General features: G+C 41.4%; 1 protein-coding gene across 3 annotated transcripts in view; it reads right to left on the bottom strand.

Annotated features, from left to right (window-relative positions):
• The window catches only part of LOC149436937 (uncharacterized), a 62,161-nt gene that overhangs the window by 22,009 nt on the left and 18,707 nt on the right, over positions 1 to 21,445 (bottom strand). For 2 of the 3 annotated variants that reach the window (XR_016308248.1, XM_089661272.1), the window contains exons 6-13: positions 19,000 to 19,090; positions 17,525 to 17,592; positions 16,189 to 16,261; positions 16,050 to 16,095; positions 8,174 to 8,369; positions 4,446 to 4,527; positions 2,296 to 2,426; positions 2,046 to 2,141 (exon numbers count right to left, since the gene is read on the bottom strand). Coding sequence is in view for 2 of the 3 variants with exons in the window: in XM_089661272.1 (XP_089517398.1) it covers positions 2,046 to 2,141; positions 2,296 to 2,426; positions 4,446 to 4,527; positions 8,174 to 8,369; positions 16,050 to 16,095; positions 16,189 to 16,261; positions 17,525 to 17,592; positions 19,000 to 19,090 (783 nt within the window). In the remaining variant the exon portion in view is untranslated. The remainder of the gene's footprint in view (positions 1 to 2,045; positions 2,142 to 2,295; positions 2,427 to 4,445; positions 4,528 to 8,173; positions 8,370 to 16,049; positions 16,096 to 16,188; positions 16,262 to 17,524; positions 17,593 to 18,999; positions 19,091 to 21,445) is intronic. The other variant, XM_089661273.1, reaches the window with a different exon arrangement.

Genomic DNA, 21,445 nt, shown 5'->3' with positions numbered 1-21,445 from the left:
CTTTATTTGGAGCTCTTCTCGACCCAGAATTAGCAAACATATCTTATTCGCACGACGGAGTATGGGCGGGTTATCTGTTCCAAATCTCCAGTCTTACTATTTGGCAGCTAACATTGCCCCCTTAGCTCATGTTCACGCATCTCACCACTTCCCCCTGTGGGCTGTTGTAGATATGATGGACTCTCACCCGATACCGCTCTCCTCCTTGCCATGGCTTCCTATCTCTCAAAGTCCATCTACCCTTAGTCCAACGCTGACGCTTTCGCTACGTCTCTGGGATTCTATCAAATATTCAGCTGGCCTTATCTCTCCTCACCTGCCGCTGTTACGTCTATTGCATAACCCATTATTCCCTCCGGGTAGGGATAATCCTAGACAGTTTGCCTGGTGGCAGACGCATGGTTTTTATGATGTTCACTCACTCCTATCTCCCACTAGAATAATTACCTTTGACGCTCTGCGTTCTTCTTATAACATCCCTCTCCGAGAACATTTTGGTTATCTTCAACTTCGTCACTTTATTAATACACTAATACGCACGCATCCGGGACCTTACCGTCTGTCCCCCTTTGAAAGCCAGTGCAGACATAGACCTCATGCTCCGGGTTTGATTTCCTTGATTTATTCTTCCATTATATATCTTATAGAACCCCTCCAGTTCGCTCCTATCATCAGCGTTGGCAGTCTGAATTAGGGGGGACCTTGGATCAACAGGACTGGCAGAACATGACCCAAGCACTATCTAAATGTTCTAGGAATGTCATTATTCTTGAGAATGCCTACAAAATTCTATACCGATGGTATTATACGCCTGCTCGTCTAGCTAGTTTTATCCCTACATATTCCCCGGTCTGTTTTCGGGGATGCCAACAATTGGGTACTATGGCTCATATCTGATGGACTTGCCCTAAAGTAAGTAGATTATGGATCAGAGTGTATGCCCTCCTCCGCACTATCCTTCACGCAGACATTAAGCGTAACCCGTATGAAGCGCTTCTATTTAAACCGCTGGAGGGCCTCCTCCGTTCTTAACGGCAGCTGGCATCATTTTTATTTATGGCAACTAAATTGACAATTGCGAGAGCTTGGAAAACTCCTCTCCTTAGTTTTGAGGCTGTCAAAAACCGAATGAACTTCATAATGGTTAATGAAAAACTGACGGCCATATTGTTGGATACCCATACAAAATTTCTGCAGATATGGCGTCCCTGGCTGGATATATCTCAACCTTCGAGATTTGACCAGTCCCTTCTGTCGATATGAGGATGGATTTCGCTGTGATCGCCTCGGAGCCCCCCCCCCCCCTTTTTTTTTTTTTGGTGTTGTTGTTGTCCGTGTCTCTCTAATGTTTGTCTTTTCCTAACCTCCTGTCAAATCTGTCCTTAAACATATTTTTCGGATAGTGCTTGCGCTACATCTGCTATACTACCAATGCAATCTGGATTTCTTTGTAATCTCTAGGTTTTGAACATGTATCATCTTTTGGAGAAGGCCTCTTCTCGTGCCTCTCCCGTTCTCTATAATGTTGATGTAGCAAAACTCCCCCTTAGAGTTTATATTATCATTGACCCACAAAGGTTTGTTAATCGTCCTTTCCCAACCCCTTCCCCCATCTTTTCCTACAGGGCACCTATGTAAACTTTTCAGCTTATGCCTTTTCCAGTGCATGCCTTGTATTAGCTTCCCCTCACCCACTACAATTTCTAATTGTTGGTCATTGCATCTATGTTCCGAATGTTTGTTTATCTTTGCTTAATATTCAATAAAGCTCTTTGTAAAAGAAAAACTTTCCTACAGATTAAATAATATAGACTAGAGTATCTGAATTTTGGATTTTCACTAGCTGTAAGCAATAATCATCAAAATGAAAAGAAATGCTTGAAAAATGTTAGAATTGTGTCGATGTCCCAATACTTATGAACCTGAATATATATACACACACACACACACACAATAAAAATCTTTTGCAATGATAGATCATTGTGTGCCTGAATCTACTACATCTTTCTATCAGACAGTGGTTATTCAGAAGAGGTCCTCCTCACCTTATTGTACACTTTGAGCGTTCTCAAGACATTTTCATCCTGTAGCATTGCCTTTGCCATTGCCAGGCAATTGCTCTTGATTTCCTTGGATGACGTCTGTAAAAGTCATGTAAAAATCACATACTGTTATTGTGAAAACAGGGAGACTTAAAATTGCATTAGCAAAAAGAGGCATAACAGTGATTTCAGAATAACCTGCATGTGAAGTACATGCATGTATTATTATTGTAGAACAAAAGATTCTTCTCACCTTGCATTTTTGAGTATGACTCTCTGACTTTGTATGTTCGATTAGAAGTTCTGGGACATCAGGGATAAGGGTATCACATGCCAAACAGTGAGCCGCTTCAATGCGGTGGAAAAAATGTTCCTGCCCAATACCTGAAAAAACAAGACAGACACAATCTTCAGAATGTTTAAAAGAACGTCAGTGTCACCAATAGAAACCGTCAGTCCTTTTTTTTTATATTTTTAGCTCATATTGGAAAATAAAAAGACTATTCTTTAGTAAAATGTAACTTCATATTCACTTAGAGTGTATTTAAACCCAAAACCAAAATTGTGATACATTGCAGTTTACCAGGCCTTAGATGTGGAGACTGTATTAAGTTATCTTTTTATTTTCACCTAATGATCCTGCTAGGAACTCAATTCCCATCCTAGGGTGACTCTTTGTCACCCTAGGTTGCTCTCCTCCTGATTTTGACTGTAAAAGCACCATCAACAAGGAGATGGTCTGTTCATAGAAAGCTGGAAAAGCTAATAAAATTGTTTTGAGATTTTAGTTCATGGCAAAAAAAGTTACAAAGGACACTGGTTATGTATCAGGATTTTGTATGAAGATAAATAGTTTTCTAGTTTTCTTAGTTGCAGGAAATATACTTGGCCTGAAAAAAAAACAATAAACACTAAACCGCTGGCAAGCTGCAATATAATACATATGTGTTCTTTTGTATAGATATACTTTAAATTAGACTGGCTGTTATGCTGAAGCTCTGGCACTAGTGTTTTCTAAATCCACAGGCTAGAACAGGTATGTAAACGAGGAAAGTCAGAAAGAATAATGTCAGAAGTCCTTATCTGTATACATTCTCTGTGTTAGTGACTCATGGTATTAAAGAATACGGGCTATTTCATTCAAAATGCATTTGTTCTTTTTTGCCCCCAATACTACTGACACATACTGATGCCTATTGGTTTAATTTTTTAATTGGCAAACAGCAATTTTACAATGCGGGAAAGTGTTGCAACAGTGATCCAAGCGTTTGGCACACAGTTTCGGCCCCATCGATCACAGTGGGTGAGTTTGATAGGCAGTCCAGTAAAAAATGTCACAGCATGTGGACAGTCCTGTCAGGCTGTAATGTCAGTATACGGATGGGCGGCAAAGACAGGGCTCAGCTGCTAAGCAAACGGAAGCCACTGGATGGATTAGCAGAGAGGAACAATGGATACTTAATGGTTGGTAAATTTGATGTCTCTGGCAGCAGCATTCATGATAGACTGACGTTGGGATAGCCTGTGTGAATGTACAACTATTGTAGCCATGCCACATCTTGATTTTAGGAGCCAGATATCACTTGTTGATTCACACCATTGGGGGGGGGGGGGGTATTGCCATGTGTAATGCAGTTTGCTAACTTGCGTTGCATTAGGGCAACTCATCAAAAATGGATGGGCTACCAACAAAACCAAAAATGGTGCATGACCTTTTTTCCTGATGCACTGTAGCAGATGTTCATGCATCCACAACACAATATTGTGAATGGCTCTCAAAGATCTTAAATAAAAACTATGTACATATAAAAAAAAAACAAACAAACAGAGTAGGGGTGTTGTAAACCAAATCAATTGTTCCTGAGTTCCATTGGAAAGATCTCCCCTGACTTTCTGTCCTGGTGACAATGTTGACAAGAAATGAGGGAAATCAAGGGACATAGACAACAATAAAAATCTATAAGAGAGACTCCTATCCTGCCACCACCCTGCTAATAAAGTGTTTTTGTTTTTTTTTGCTAAAATCTCATTTATTTTAATGTGTTTCCGGTTTCCTGAACCAATTTCATAAGTTACTGCTCCAGATACAATGTATACGAGGGGGTGCTGATAAGTATTGAGCCTTACTCAGAACAAAATGAGCTAGGAAGCTGTAAACTGCAGGGTGTACTGGCCAATTTGTCAATATTTAATGGTGCTGCAAAAATCAACTACTTATGATTTTAACTTATCTTTCTTTTTCAGGTTCAAAGTGAACATGGCAGCACCTCCAGAAAAGTTCAATGTGGAAGAGCATAGGACCATAACTCGTACAGTATAGCAAAAACTAGTGGAGAGGAATAAAACACGTCAAAGCAAATATCGAAGATGAAGTGAACAGTCATTAATGTTGAAAAGCCATACCTTCAAAGACGTCTCTCTTAGCTTGTAGATTCTCCCTCTTCCTCTCTTGGGACACTTTGTTTTTCTCAAAATTAAGATACCTCTAGTAGTGGAAAAAAAAATACTTCATTAACAAGCACTTTGACCGTAGAAATAAAATACACTGAACAACATTTAGCCATATAACCCAAGTAAAAGCAGTAATTAATATCTGCTCATTAGAAATACATGTAACTGTCGCTATTACACTGTACAGTGCTTTGAAATAGTATTCATACCCCTTGAAATTTCCACATTTTCTCATGCTACAACCAAAAACATAAATGTATTTTATTGGGATTTTATGTGATAGACAAACACAAAGTGGCACATAATTGTGAAGTGGAAGGAAAATGAAAAATAGTTTTCAACATTTTTTACAAATAAATATCTGAAAAGTGTGGCGTGCATTTGTATTTCAGCCCCAATACTCAGTCAATACTTTGTAGAACCACCTTTCACTGCCATTACAGCTGCAAGTCTTTTTGGGGATGTGTCTACCAGCTTTGCACATCTAGAGAGGGACATTTTTGCCCATTCTTCTCTGTAAAATAGCTCAAGCTCTGTCAGATTGGATGGAGAGAATCTGTGAACAGCAATTTTCAAGTCTTGCCACAGATTCTCAATTGGATTTAGGTCTGGACTTTGACTGGGCCATTCTAACATATGAATATGCTTTGATCTAAACTATTCTATTGTAGCTCTGGCTGTATGTTTAGGGCCGTTGTCCTGCTGGAAGGGGAACTTCCGCCCCAGTCTCAAGTCTTTTGCAGACTCTAACAGGTTTTCTTCTAAGATTGCCCTGTATTTGGCTCCATCCATCTTATCATTAACTTCGACCAGCTTCCCTGTCCCTGCTGAAGATAAGCATCCCCACAACATAATACTGCCACCACCATGTTTCACGGTGGGCATGGTGTGTTCAGGGTGGTGTGCAGTGTTAGTTTTCTGCCACACATAGCATTTTGCTTTACACCAAAAAGTTCATTTTTGATCTCATCTGACCAGAGCACCTTCTTCCACATGTTTGCTGTGTCCCCGACGTGGCTTCTCACAAACTGCAAACAGGACTTCTTATGGCTTTCTTTCAACAATGACTTTCTTCTTGCCACTCTTCCATAAAGTCCATATTTGTGGAGTGCACGATTAATAGTTGTCCTGTGGACAAATTCTCCCACCTGAGCTGTGGATCTCTACAACTCCTCCAGAGTTACCATGGGCTTCTTGGCTGCTTCTCTGATTAATGATCTCCTTGCCCGGCCTGTCAGTTTAGGCGGACGGCTATGTCTTGGTAGGTTTTCAGTTGTGCCATACTCTTTCCATTTTCGGATGATAGATTGAACAGTGCTCTGTGAGATGTTTAAAGCTTGGGATATTTTTTTTATAAGCTAACCCTGCTTTAATCGTCTCCCCAACTTTATCCCTGACCTGTTGGGGGTATTCCTTGGCATTCATGATGCTATTTGTTCATTAATGTTCTCTAACAAACCTCTGAGGGCTTCATAGAACAGCTGTATTTATACTGAGATTAAATTACACAGGTGGACTCTATTTATTAATTAGGTGACTTCTAAAGGCAATTGGTTCCAATAGATTTTAGTTAGGGGTATCCGAGTAAAGGGGACTGAATACAAATGCACACCACACTTTTCAGATATTTGTAAAAAATTTTGAAAACCATTTATCATTTTCCTTCCACTTCACAATTATGTGCTACTTTGTGTTGGTCTATCACATAAAATCCCAATAAAATACATTTACCGTATTTTCCGGCGTATAAGACAACTTTTCAACCCATGAAAATCTTCTGAAAAGTCGGGGGTCGTCTTATACGCCGGTATACGGCGAGCCGGTGTCAGGGCGGCACTTTTTCGAGGGGCGGCGCCGCCCCCCGTCCTCCTCCAACGGACACCAAGTACAGGGGTGGGCAGAGGGGCTGCTGTACCTTACCCGGCTCCGGTCCCACGACGATCCGGTCCAGGAAGCGCGGCTGCTCCTTCTTTCAGTTCGGCTGCTCGATGGTCGCTCGGCTCCGCCTCCTCACCGGTGATTGGGCGCCAGCACTGGAAAGGCACACAGGCGACCAATCACCGGCGAGGAGGCGGAGCCGAGCGGCCCCGTGAAAATCGAGCGGCCGAACTAAAAGAAGGAGCAGCCACTCCTCTTCCCCACTGACACTAACGATGGGGCACTATTCCTTCTCCACACTGACACCAACGATGAGGCACTGTTCCTCCCCCACTGACACCAATGATGGGGCACTATTCCTCCTCCACACTGACACCAACGATGAGGCACTGTTCCTCCCCCACTGACACCAATGATGGGGCACTATTCCTCCTCCACACTGACACCAACGATGAGGCACTGTTCCTCCCCCACTGACACCAACGATGGGGCACTATTCCTCCTCCCCACTGACACCAATGGTGGGGCACCATTCTCCCCACTGACACCAATGATGGGGCACTATTCCTCCCACTGACACCAATGATGGGGCACTATTCCTCCCACTGACACCAATGATGGGGCACTAATCCTCCCACTGACACCAATGATGGGGCACTATTCCTCCCACTGACACTAATGATGGGACACTATTCCTCCCACTGACACTAATGATGGGACACTATTCCTCCCACTGACACCAATGATGGGGCACTATTCTCCCCACTGACACCAATGATGGGGTGCTATTCCTCCCACTGACACCAATGATGGAGCACTATTCCTCCCACTGACACTAATGATGGGACACTATTCCTCCCACTGACACCAATGATGGGGCACAATTCTTCCCACTGACACCAATGATGGGGCACTATTCCTCCCACTGACTAATGATGGGGCACTATTCCTCCCACTGACACTAATGATGGGACACTATTCCTCCCACTGACACCAATGATGGGGCACAATTCTTCCCACTGACACCAATGATGGGGCACTATTCCTCCCACTGACACTAATGATGGGACACTATTCCTCCCACTGACACTAATGATGGGACACTATTCCTCCCACTGACACCAATGATGGGGCACTATTCTCCCCACTGACACCAATGATGGGGTGCTATTCCTCCCACTGACACCAATGATGGAGCACTATTCCTCCCACTGACACTAATGATGGGACACTATTCCTCCCACTGACACCAATGATGGGGCACAATTCTTCCCACTGACACCAATGATGGGGCACTATTCCTCCCACTGACTAATGATGGGGCACTATTCCTCCCACTGACACTAATGATGGGACACTATTCCTCACACACTGACACTAATGATGGGGCACCATCATTGGTGTCAGTGGGAGGAATAGTGTCCCATCATTGGTATCAGTGGGAGGAATAGTGCCCCATCATTGGTGTCAGTGGATGAAATAGTGCCCCATCATTGGTGTCAGTGGGAGGAGTAGTGCCTCATCATTGGTGTCAGTGGGAGGAATAGTGTCCCATCATTGGAATACCATACTGAAATAGCATACCACATTGAAATCAAATCTGATGTTTTTTTATTTGGTGTGCGTTGGAAGAGGGGTAGTCTTATACGGCGAGTATAGCTCAAAACCCTATATTTTAACAGGAAAAGTAGGGGGTCGTCTTATACGCCGGCAAATACGGTACATTATTGGTTGTAACATGACAAAATGTGGAAAATTCAAAAGGGTATGAATACTTTTTCAAGGCAGAATTTGTTTCTTACCTGTAAAAAATCCACGCTCTGTTTTGGCAGGAAGATGTAGAGATGCCTAATGACCTCCAAATGCTGTTTGGAAATAAAGTGTTTCTGAACTTCAGTCTCATCTTGGGTTTCATACTTGCACAGCCTACATGTAAAAGTTGTGCTTGAAGTATCACTCACTGACTTCCCATCTGTTGGCTCCATCTTTCCTGGAGCGCTAGGAAAACAATAAAATGCCATTTATAGTACAACTGAACAGATCATAAGACACGCAGTCATTCTAGTTATTTTGTTCAAAAGCTAGTAAAAAGGAGTAAAAATAAAGGAAACAAATTAAAAGAGAACTAAACTCCGACACAAAAGAACAGTTTTGTAGAGCACTGTAAAAACAGAATTGCTTTTTTTTTCTATAAAAAAAAAAAAAAAATTTATATATACACACATTAAATTGCCAAAAGTATTGGAATACTCGCCCAAATTATTGGATTCAGATGTTCCAATCACCTCCATGGCCACAGGTGTATATAATCAAGCACCTAGGCATGCAGACTGCTTCTACAAACATTTGTGAAAGAATGGGTCGCTCTCAGGAGCTCAGTGAATACAAGCGTGGTAGCGTGATAGGTTGCCACCTGGGCAGTAAGTCCATCCGTGACATTTCCTGGCTACTAAATATTCCACGGTCAACTGTTAGTGGAAGCAACCGGGAACAGCAGCAACTCAGCCATGAAGTGGTAGGCCACGTAAAATGACAGAGTGGGGTTAGCACATGCTGAAGCACACAGTGTGCAAAAGTCACCAACTGTCTGCAGAGTCAATAGCTAAAGACCTCCAAACTTTGTTTGGCCTTCAGATTAGCAACAGTGCATAGAGAGCTTCATGAAATGGGTTTCCATGGCTGAGCAGCTACAACTAAGCCTTACATCGCCAAGTGCAATGCAAAGCGTTGGATGCAGTGGTGTAAAGCATGCCACCACTGGACTCTACAGCAGTGGAGACGTGTTCTCTGGAGTGAGGAATCACGCTTCTCTGTCAGTTACCAGGAAAATGGTTCTTGCCTGACTGCATTGTGCCAAGTGTAAAGTTTGGTGGAGGGGGGATTATGGTGTTGGGTTGTTTTTCAGGGGTTGGGCTTGGCCCCTTAGTTCCAGTGAAGGGAACTCTTAAGGCGTCAGCATACCAAAACATTTTGGACAAATTCTAGCTCCCAACTTTGGGGATAGCCCCTTCCTGTTCCAACATGACTGCACACCAGTGCGCAAAGCAAGGCCCATAAAAACATGGATGAGCGAGTTTGGGGTGGAGGAACTTAACTGGCCTGCACAGAACCTGACCTCAACCCGATAGAATACCTTTGGGATGAATTAGAGCACAGACTGTGAGCCAGGCCTTCTCGTCCGACATCAGTGCCTGACTTCACAAATGCACTTCTGGAAGAATGGTCAAACCTTCCCATAGACACCCTCCTAAACCTTGTGGACGGCCTTCCCAGAAGAGAAATGATCGGTCTTAAAATCGAATGGTAGGTGTATTGTAACATTGAGACAGAATAGCACCAAAAAATTCAAAAGAAATGCATGTCTAACAAATTATGCACTGATCTGCATGTTCATGAGGGAAATAAGTATTTGATCCCCTATCATTCAGCTGGATTTCTGGCTACCAGGTATTTCATACAGGTAACAAGCTGAGATTAGAAGCAGTCTCTTAAAGGGAGTGCTGCTAATCTCATTTTGCTACAAGTATAAAAGACACCTGTCCACAGGAGCAATCAGATTCCAAACTCTCCACCATGGTAAAGACCAAAGAGCTGTCCATTGATGTCAGGGAGAAGATTGTAGACCAACACAAGGCTGGACTGGGCTACCAAACTATCGCCAAGCAGCTTGGTGAGAAGGTGACAACAGTAGGTGCAATCGTTCGCAAATGGAAGAAACACAAAAAAACTGTCAGTCTCTCTATGTCTGGTGCACCATGCAAGATCTCACCTCGTGGAGTGTCAATGATCATGAGAACAGTGAAGAATCATCCCAGAACTACATGAGAGGATCTTGTCAATGATCTCCAGGCAGCTGGGACCACAGTCACTAAGAAAACAATTGGTAACACACTACGCCGATAAGGATTGAAATCCTGCAGTGCCCGCAAGGTCCCTCTGCTCAAGAAAGCACATGTCCAGGCCCGTCTGAAGTTTGCCACTGAACATCTGAATGATACAGAGGAGGACTGGTTGAAAGTGTTGTGGCCAGATGAGACCAAAATCGAGCTCTTTGGCATCAACTCAACTCGCCGTGTTTGGAGGAGGAGGAATGCTTCCTATGACCCCAAGAACACCATCCCAACTGTCAAACATGGTGGTGGAAACATTCTGCTTTGGGGGTGTTTTTCTGCTAAGGGGACAGGACAACTGCACCTCATCAAAGGGATGATGGAGGGGGCAAGGTATCGTCAAATCTTGGGTGAGAACCTTCTTCCCTCAGCCAGGGCATTGAAAATGGGTCATGGATGGGCGTTCCAGCATGACAATGACTCAAAACACACGGCCAAGGCAACAAAGGAGTGACTCAAGAAAAAGCACATTAAGGTCCTAGAGTGGCCAAGCCAGTCTCCAGACCTTAATCTGACTGAAAATCTGTGGAGGGAGCTGTAAGTTCGAGTTGTCAAATGTCAGCTACCAAACCTTATTGACTTGAAGAGGATCTGCCAAGAGGAGTGGGCCAAAATCCCTCCTGAGATGTGTGCAAACCTGGTGGCCAACTACAAGAAAAATCTGACCTCTGATTGCCAACAAGGCATTTGCCACCAAGTACTAAGTCATGTTTTGTGAAGGGGATTAAATACTTATTTCCCTCATGAACATGCAAATCAGTGCATAATTTGTTAGACATGCATTTCTTGTGAATTTTATGGTGCTATTCTGTCTCTCAGCGTTACAATACACCTATCATTAGATTCTTAGACTGATCATTTCTTTGTGAGTGGGCAAACATTCAAAATCAGCAGGGGATCAAATACTTATTTCCTTCACTGTGCATGTACAGTTGTGTTCAAAATAATAGCAGTGTGTTGAAAAAAGTGAATAAAGCTCAAAATCCTTCTAATAGCTTTTATTTCCATACACACAAATGCATTGGGAACACGACACATTCTATTCCGAATCAAAACATGAAAAAAAATATCAAATTTGTGTTGTTCCTCTACAACAATTGAAGAAAAGTGAATATTAAGACTGTTCAAAAAATTAGCAGTGTTTGTATTCTTATTTACAAACTCAAACATTCACTATTTAAACTGAAAAATGTTCGAAGATTTTGCTTTCCTTTGAATCACTTAATATTGAGTTGTGTAAGCACTGTTTCTGAGAACTGCTGTACATCTGTGTTGCATGGAGTCACCCAACTTCTGGCCCCTGTGAACAGGTATTCCAGCCCAGGATGATTGGACTACATTCCACAGTTCTTCTCTATTTCTCGGTTTTGCCTCACAAACTGCATTTTTGATGTCATCCCACAAGTATTCTATTGGATTAAGATCCGGGGATTGGGCTGGCCACTCCATAACGTCAATCTTGTTGGTCTGGAACCCAGATGTTGCACGTTTACTGGTGTGTTTGGGGTCGTTGTCTTGTTGGAACACCCATTTCAAGGGCATGTCCTCTTCAGCATAAGGCAGCATGACCTCTTCAAGTATTCTGATGTATTCAAACTGATCCATGATCCCTGGTATGCGATAAATAGGCCCAACACCGTAGTATGAGAAACATCCCCATATCATGATGCTTGGGCAACCATGCTTCACTGTCTTCACAGTGTACTGTGGCTTGAATTCAGTGTTTGGGGGTCGTCTGACAAACTGTCGCCGGCCACTAGACCCAAAAAGAACAATCTTACTTTCATCAGTCCACAAAATGTTGCGCCATTTCTCTTTAGGCCAGTCAATGTGCTCTTTGGGAAATTGTAACCTCTTCAGCACGTCTTTTTTTCAACAGTGGGACTTTGCGGGGGCTTCTTGCAGATAGCTTGGCTTCACATAGGCGTCTTCTAATTGTAACAGTACTCACAGGGAACTTTACACCATCTTTGATCTTCCTGGAGCTGATTGTTGGCTGAGTCTGCGCCATTTTGGCTATTCTTCTATCTATTCGAATGGTAGTTTTTTGCTTTCTTCCACGTCTTTCAGGTTTTGGTTGCCATTTTAAAGCATTGGCGATCATTTTAGCTGAGCAGCCTATCATTTTCTGCACTTCTTTATATGTTTGCTCCTCTCCAATCAACTTCTTAATCAAGGTACGCTGTTCTTCTGAACAATGTCTGGAACAACCCATTTTCCTCAGAATTTCAGAGAGAAATGCACTGTAACCAGCATGTACAACATTTGCTGCCTTCCTTCCTTCAATAAGGGCAATAATTGCCACCTGTTTTTCAAAGAATGAATGACCTCACTAATAGAACTCCACACTGCTATTATTTTGAACATGCCCCTTTCAATTAGTGATTCAATTACACAGAATCAGCAGCATGCATGTCATGACTGTTGGGTCTGTTGGATTTCTATTACTCTACTACACCTGCTAGTAAATTATTTGCCATGTAGAAATATCAATTCTACCAAAAACAGTGATTGATCAGGTTAGTGATGTCTGACTGCTATTATTTTGAACACAACTGTATATATATATATATATATATATATATATACACACATAAAAAAAAATAGAAAAACCAATATGGTTTGCAGGTGTGAAAATGAAGGCATGTTTAGCGTCAAAACCGGAAGTGATGTAACATGACTAGCAGTGCACACAGTGAATGAAGACAGTGAGGCTTCCCACCTGTTAGCTAGGTGTCTCATCACACAGTGGAAGCAAAAGAATGTTACATCGCTTCTGCTTTCAATGTGAAACATGCCGGCACTTTCACAGTATTTTTTAATACAAATATAAACAGTTAGGTCCACATATATTTGGACACAGGCACAATTTTAGTTTTTTTCATGTAGTTGCCAAAACATATTCAAGCCATAGTTATATAATGTATATGGGTTGAAAGTGCACACTTTAATTTGAGGGTATGTACATCCAAATCGGAGGAAGAGTTTAGGAATTACAGCTCTTAAGAGTAGCCATCCCCCCTTTTTCAAGGGATCAAAAGTAATTGGACAATTGAATAGGATCATAAATAAAATGTTCATTTTTAATATTTTGTTGAGAATCCTTTACTGGCAATGACTGCCTGAAGTCTGGAACTCATGGACATTACCAAAGACTGGGTTTCCTCCTTTCTGCTTTGCCAGGCTCTAACTGCAGCTGTCTTCAGTTCTTTGTTTGTGGATCTTTCTGCCTTTAGTTTTGCCTTCAGCAAGTGAAATGCACGCTCAATTGGGTTGAGATCAGGTGATTGACTCAGCCATTGCAGAATATTCCACTTCTTTTTCTTCAAAAGCTCCTGGGTTGCTTTTGCAGTGTGTTTTGGATCATTGTCCATTTGTACGGTGAAGTGCCGTCCAATCAACTTTGCTGCATTTGGCTGAATCTGGGCTGACAGTATATCTCTAAACACTGCAGAATGCATCCAGCTGCTTGTGTCTTATCAATAAACACCAATGACCCAGTGCCACTGGAAGCCATGCATGCCCATGCTATCACACTGCCTCCACCACGTTTAACAGATAGCGTTGTGTGCTTTGGATCATGAGCTGTTCCAAGCCTTCTCCACACTTTTTTCTTCCCGTCATTCTGGTACAGTATTAATCTTAGTTTCATCCATGTTCCAGAACTGGTCTGGCTTTTTCAGATGCTTTTTGGCAAAGTCTAATCTGGATTTTCTATTCTTCATGTTTGTGAATGGTTTGCACCTTGAGGTGAACCCTCTGTATTTGCTCTCATGAAGTCTTCTCTTGATTGTGAATGGGTTTTTCTTTACCACAGAGAGGATCATGCGATCATCCACCACTGTTGTCTTCTGTGGACGTCCATGCCTTTTTATGTTGCTGAGCTCACCAGTGCATTCTTCTTTCCCCAGAATGTACCAGACTGTTGATTTGGCCACTCATAATGTTGCTGCTATCTCTCTGATGGATTTGTTTAGTTTTTAAAGCCTTACAATGGCCTGCTTCACTTGCATGGACAGCTCGTTTTAACACATGATGTCAGTTCACAGCAATAGACTTCAAATGCAAATACCACACTTAGAAACAACTTCAGACCTTTTACCTGCTTAAATGATGAAGAAATAATGAAGGAGTAGCCCACACCTGGCCATGAAACAGCTTTTGATTCAATTGTCCAATTACTTTTGGTCCCGTGAAAAAGGGGGGATGGCTTATCTTAAGAGCTGCAATTCCTAAACCCTTCCTCCAATTTGGATGTACATACCCTCAAATGAAACCTGAGGGTGTGCACTTTCAGCCCATATCCATTAACATACATACACTTTTCCCACACGGTGCTGATTATCCCCATGACCTGTGCATATGCACTAAGATCTTTGTATGAACTTCTAGGGGACAGGTGCATGTTCAGCAGCAGCTGTACATGAATATACCAGTGCATGATGTTTTGGCATGTATGCTTGTAGTCCAACATAGGAATGCATAGAAAAGAGTGTCTGTTGTGTTGACAGACCTAGTTGATGTGATTTAATTGGGAAAAAAAAAAAAAAAGTGATCACATTTTTGACATTACAGGAACACTTGCAACACAGTTCTAAGTTAAGATAAGCTTTAAAGAGCTTGTAAATTATTCTATCCTCATTTCCCTTGCAGAATAACTGAGAAACTGAGTGCCTTGTAAACAGACTGGTTGCTGTTTATTAGCAGATGGGACTTTACTTATCTTTTAGTTACCGGCTGCCAGCTTTCTAGTAGAAATGATTCAGGCCCGATCACTTCTACATGTACTATGAGATGCCTACCACCCTCCCCTCCCCATATGTCTGTGGCTTACCAGTCCCCCCTGGATGCCTGAGACCTCCATGGTGGCTGTCAGGATAGAGAGCAGTGGGAGATCAGAAAACATCCATTTGTTACCTTCCCTGGGTAGTATCAACGCAGAAGCACTCAGGTTTAAACACCTCTGAGTTTAGAGCTGTCAATCTCCGGTTGCTCTTGCCGGAGAAGAAGCTGATTGAGCAGTCTGTGAACCCTAAAATATTTAATTTTAAAAGCCACCTACAAGAGTGCAAACGTGCATCAGGTGCACATGTGCATCCTAAACTGAAAATTAGGAATGCTCCTCATATATTATGTATCACCGCACACACCAGAGTGAGATCAATAATTTAAGGGCCATCGATCACGGTTGACTCTAAGTTGATAAGATATAAATGCTTTTATGGCATCACCTATGGACAAATCTGGGTAAAGTAGTTATTTATCAATTCACGGGCACAAGCAGTTTTCAGGCTCAACATATTTGGTATCTATCTACTCTGTGCAACCTCATCTTTTGTATTTTACAAAAAAAAAATGGGTATTTTTTTTTGTATGTGCACTAAAATAATCTTGAATGTATTTTTTAATGAAAATACAGAGCGGAAAAACAATACCACACATATCATGTGACATGAAAATTGCTACTACCACCATTTTATTTTACAGGGTCTCTACTATCAGAAATGCTTTGGAGGTTTCAAGTGATCTTCAGGGTTAAAATGTGCATTTTAACGTGTGTGCAAAAGAATTAAAACTAGATCCAGATCAAGATCCAGCAGTAAAAAGGGTCAAAAAAGGGAAAAATATCTGTTGATTCTGCTAGAAGTGCTGACAGCCTGCCCGGTTCTCCTCTGTTAGACTACACAACAAATTACCCTGTCATCATCTTCATAAGATAATAGGCAGATGTTAAGACAGTATTAAGACAACAAAGATGGATAAATTAAAAAAAAATATATACTCTTACACTTTTGTGTTAGCCCCTTCATTCTTAGGCATTTTTGACTTGTCACCTAGTAATTGAAAATTACATAGTCAATATAGGAGGTTCAAATAAATAAATAAAACAATGTGATATATCAATTAATTTTTCATTTTGTAATTACCTTTAGCTTCCTGTATAGACTTCAATTTTGTGTCTTCCCCTTGTTTTGCATTTCCGTTATGTTGCTTTGCCTGCTTAAAAAAAAACAAAACATATAAAGCACAAATACATTGTTTTCTTCACCATCTCAACAGCACTGTATAATAAAAACAGAGGTGGACTCAGTATTTGAGAACATCATTTATAAACAACACAGAAAAGACAGGCTTGGGTGGCCAGTGTGCCCTTTGAAAGCCTGCGATCACGCTGTCATTAGCCTCTTCCCACCAGTGTAATGTATATATGCAGCTGTGGGACAGGCCTTATAAATATGCATCTGTGGGGGTCTGAGGTTATGCGCTGAGAGGGCGCCCACAGCTTGTGACCAAGTTGTCACCAACAGTTGCAGGTCACTATTTGAGATTGGAAACCAGCGGAACGGGTTTATCATGTGACATTGTCACTGCTAATCACAGTGATCACGTGATCAGAAATCCTACTTCATCATTACACCCATGTAAATGGTCACTAGGAGGCGGCAGTATCAAGGGATTTACAGCTCAAATCACAGGCAAAATGCACAGAGCAATTCAGAGTGGATCTGTGCCTTGTGATAGCTGCGATGGACAATCCCAGCAATCACAAATATAAATGCTACCGTGTTTACAATAATGAGTGTTCTCTTCCTCCTCTCTTGGTGCTTCCCATAAGTATGCAAAATTTATAAAGAAACATTTCATAATGAATGTATGGGCACTGAGATTGTACAGAAGTTTATCCACCAATCAACTTCTGTACAACCACCCAGTTGGATTTTCCCTGCTGCAGGTTAGAGGCTGCAAGGCTAATCAGTGTTTTCTGACAGCAGGTAAGTCTCCCTGCTGTCAGAATACAATAGCTCAGCGGGGAGGATTCCCCATCCACATTAAGCATGTGTATAAGGCAATCAAGTCAGTTTTTTTCTGACTCCTCTATGGGCTGCTTAAGTCCAGAGATATAGACAGCTGACTTTATTTGAATACCATGACTTGTCCTGTACAAACGTAGTTCTACTACCTCCCGCATCCTCATCTTGCTCGGTGGCAGTCCATCACATTAAAAGAGGGAAATGACAGCTTGAAATCAGAAGAGGTTAGGGCAAAACTTGTGAGCCAAGTAAATATGTAGCTGACAATATCTTTGCATCTAGTCACTATTTTGACATGCAGTTTTTACAGAAGGTCTGATTATGCATTTTGTCATATTATACATATTTTGTTTCAGTTTTCCAGGTTTGAGCCAGGTTTAGTAGCTTGAAAAAAAACAAAACATATATACAAACGTCTTGCTTTTACAAAGACAGTAAGTAATATACTTACATCTTTAACCTGTGCTGCTGATGGTTGGCTCCCTTGCACGGTTTGTTTTTGCTGTGTCTGTGTAAATTCTATAAGAAATATCTCTATTAATCTACTGATCAGACATACGAATTAAACATGAAAACCACAACAACAATTTAACCACTTCCCGTCTGGCCCATGTACATAAACGGCCAGACGGGAGCAGTGCAGGAGCGGGTGGACGTTTATAAACGTCCTCCCGCTTCCCTGGGAGCGTACCGCACAATAATCCGGTGCCTGCTGTGTCCGGAGGAACACTGATCGCTGTACGGGACCTCTGTGCGAGGTCCCGATCATGTGATCACCGATTGGCCAATCAGTGATCACATGTATAGTAGTAAACACGATGAATGATCACAGAGGTCACATGGTACAAGGGTAGTTACAACAACCATGTAACAAGCTGTGACCAATCACAGCTCTCACAGTATTTCTCATTGGCTGCAAGAATGCAGCCAGAGAGGAGAAATGATTGCTTTTACAGCCTTTATGGATCTAAAAGCAATCAGTGTAAAAAAAAAAAAATCACCCCCCCCAAGTAGTACAGTGTCACTGTGGTGACACTGTACTGCTAGGGTGACAGTATGTTAAAAACAAAAAAAAAACAAGACATAATATAAAACCACAACATGAAAATGTAAAAAAAAATGTTTTAGAAATTATAATTTTTGGTTATAAACTAATTTGGGTTATTTTTTTTTTTACTAAAAAGATAACTGAATACATTTTGGCCAAGATTTATGAAGAAAGATTATTTATTTGCAAAATTTTATATGAAAAAAAACTTTCAAAATTTTTGGACTTTTTCATTTATATAGCAAAAAAAAAAAAAATAAATAAAACTCCCAGTGGTGAATAAATACCACCAAAATAGTTTTATCTGTCTCAAAAAATGCTACAAAATTCATACGGGTACAGTGTTGCATGACCGCACAATTGTCATTCAAAGTGTGATAGTGCTGAAAGCTGAAAACTGGCCTGGACAGGAAGGGGTTTAAAGTGTCTGGACTTGAAGTGGTTAAAGAAAGCAGCGTCATTCAAAGACAACAAAAGGAGCAAATGGGATTAGAGTTCTCATTTCAAATGAAAGGTTAAAAAAGCAGGCTTGGGCCAGCCATACAGTACACAATTTTCTTATTCAACTTCCTTTAGATTTTCCTTCAGCTATGTAGTACAAGGGCCTGCCTGACTGTGTACAAATTGAAAGGGTTTAGGTTTAACCTCATATTATATGGTGTTGGTAAATCTAAAGGAAAATTGTACAAGAAAATTGTATAATGTATGGCCTGCCTTATTCAAATTTAGAAAACAGACTTTCTTGAAGAAGTGTAATTTCAGGGAGTTCTTGATGAACTCAAGATCAGGGGGGCAAACAGACAGAGTGAGACGTTTTCAAAAGCACAGGGGAAATTAAGACATGTAACATTTTTAACAGATTCTCAGAACTACCGTACCAACACTTTTCTTGTCAAACTTTACTGGGGCCGGCTGGACTGCTGAGAAAATCCTCTTTCTTTTTTTTTTTTTTGAGACGTGATCATCAACCTGTTGAGTTCACAAAGATAGTGATGAAACATTTTGAAATGTTCAGCAGAAAAAGTTTCATAGGTTGGTGTAAAAAAAAGACAAAATCTAATGTACTAATAATAATAAAAAAATTCAAATATCTTCAAAAACCCTAATTAATGCCATGGAAGGCACAAAGAAATAAGTTCTTACAAAGGTCTGGTCTACACCGTGTTACAAATTATTATGCAAATGATATTTTTCTCATTTACCTAAATCATTGATGTAAATAACAGTCGGCATAATTCTCATGTTATCAACTATTAAGAGTACAATTCACATTTTATTGAACAAACCTCCTAATGATAACAGGATTTTTGTTAAACATAAAACACTTCCAATGCACTATTCCAAATTATTACGCACAGTAAGTTTCAAAACACTTTATAGGTTGTAAAGAACTGAAAATTGTCATTTGTTGTGTTTGCAGCATATTTACTGAAATCAAAAGCTATTTCAATCAAACTTTTAACAACATTTTAACTTTTTAAACATTTTAACAGGTCACGTTACATTGTAACATAGGACCCTTTATTTGATAGCAGCTTCACAAGTCTTGCATCCATTGAATTTGTGAGTTTTTGGACAGTTTCTGCTTGAATTTGTTTGCAAGATGTCAGAATAGCCTCCCAGAGCTGCTGTTTGGATGTAAACTGCCTCCCACCCTCATAGATCTTTTGCTTGAGGATGCTTCAAAGGTTCTCAATAGGATTGAGGTCAGGGGAAGATGGAGGCCACACCATGATTTTCTCTCCTTTTATCCCTATAACAACCATTGATGCAGAGGTATTCTTTGCAGCATGAGATGGTGCATTGTCATGCATGAAGATTATTTTATTACGGAAAGCATAGTTCTTCCTTCTGTACCAGGGAAGAAAGAGGTCAGTCAAACTCCACATACTTTGCAGAGGTCATCTTTACACCTTCGGGGACCTTAAAGGGGCCGACCAGTTCTGTTCCCATGATTCTGGCCCAAAACATGACTCCACCACCGCCTTGCTGACGTCTCAGCCTTGTTGGAACAGGGTGGCCGTCCACCAACCATCCACTACTCCATCCATCTGGGCCATCCAGGGCTGCACGGCACTCATCAGTGAACAGGATTGTTTGAAAATTAGTCTTCATGTATTTTTCTGCCCAATGCAGCCATTTCTGCTTGTGAGCATTGGTTAGTGGTGGCCGAATAGAAGGTTTATGCACAGTTGCAAGACTCTGAAGGACTCTACACCTTGATGTCCATGGGACTCCAGAGGCAGCAGCAGCTTCAAATATCTGTTTGCTGCTATGTAATGGTATTTTAGCAGCTGCTCTCTTGATCAGATGCATGGATCTGGCAGAAATCTTCCTCAATTTGCCTTTATCTGCACGAACCCGTCTATGCTCTGAATCAGCCGCAAATCTCTTAATAGTGCAATGATCTTGCTTACGTTTTCATGAAATATCTAATCTAATAACGACCGGCTGTGACCCGGCGACTGACATCCGCGGCTGTGATCGGCGGGACAGGTAGGGCGGCGGCGGCGCGCCTCGTGCGCGCCCCCTACCTGTTTTTAAAAACACACGTTTTAAAAAGTGCTTTTGCCCAGCCGTGCCACCCTGCCGCCGTATTTCTACAGTGGCTGGGCGGCATGTGGTTAATCATAACTTATAGGGGTTAAAATAGGTTAAATTTAAACATAATTTGTATAGAAAGTCTTCTGGAGTCCCCTTTATGTGAAAGGACAACCCTTTGATCTGCACAAAAGCACTTAACACAATGTACTGTACATATACAGTAATAATGTATTTATATGGATGATAACTCGTAAAGGATCCGGTGCTGAAGTCCTGGGTTTTCAAAGTAGATTGTGGCCTTAGGCAAGCCATAGATTAATCGATCCCTGCTGAACCGGCTGAGATTCGATCCATCTATGGCCGGCTTTAGTATGGTTAAATTCTAATATAAAAAGGTTGAAGAACACATAATTAAATTAATTACATTTAATTACATTTTAGACAGGCAGTAATCAGCAAAGGCCAGAGTGATGGCACAGGAGTGTTCTAGACTAACTAACTGGTTCCCACTCGACCTATTGTACAATGACGGCTGGATGGGACCACTCTCGTTTTGGGAGGATGCAGCAGGACAATCGACAGTGAGCTGTGTCCCTCAGACAAAGCACATCACCGATCAGGGTAAAGAGCCAATGAGGTAGGCACTTTACCATGTGATCAGCTGGGGCCGATCACATGTAAACAAATACCAGTTATCAGCATTTCCTTTCCTCCGTGCTGTCATTGTCTGGTGACAGTGGACATTTACAATTAATCAGGGCACTGATGATCAGTGCCCTG

Source organism: Staurois parvus, unplaced genomic scaffold (assembly GCF_062004578.1).
Source record: "Staurois parvus isolate SC_StPar_1 unplaced genomic scaffold, SC_StPar_1.0 ptg001328l, whole genome shotgun sequence".
NCBI lineage: Eukaryota > Metazoa > Chordata > Amphibia > Anura > Ranidae > Staurois > Staurois parvus.
This window is presented reverse-complemented; position numbering and strand designations above follow the sequence as displayed.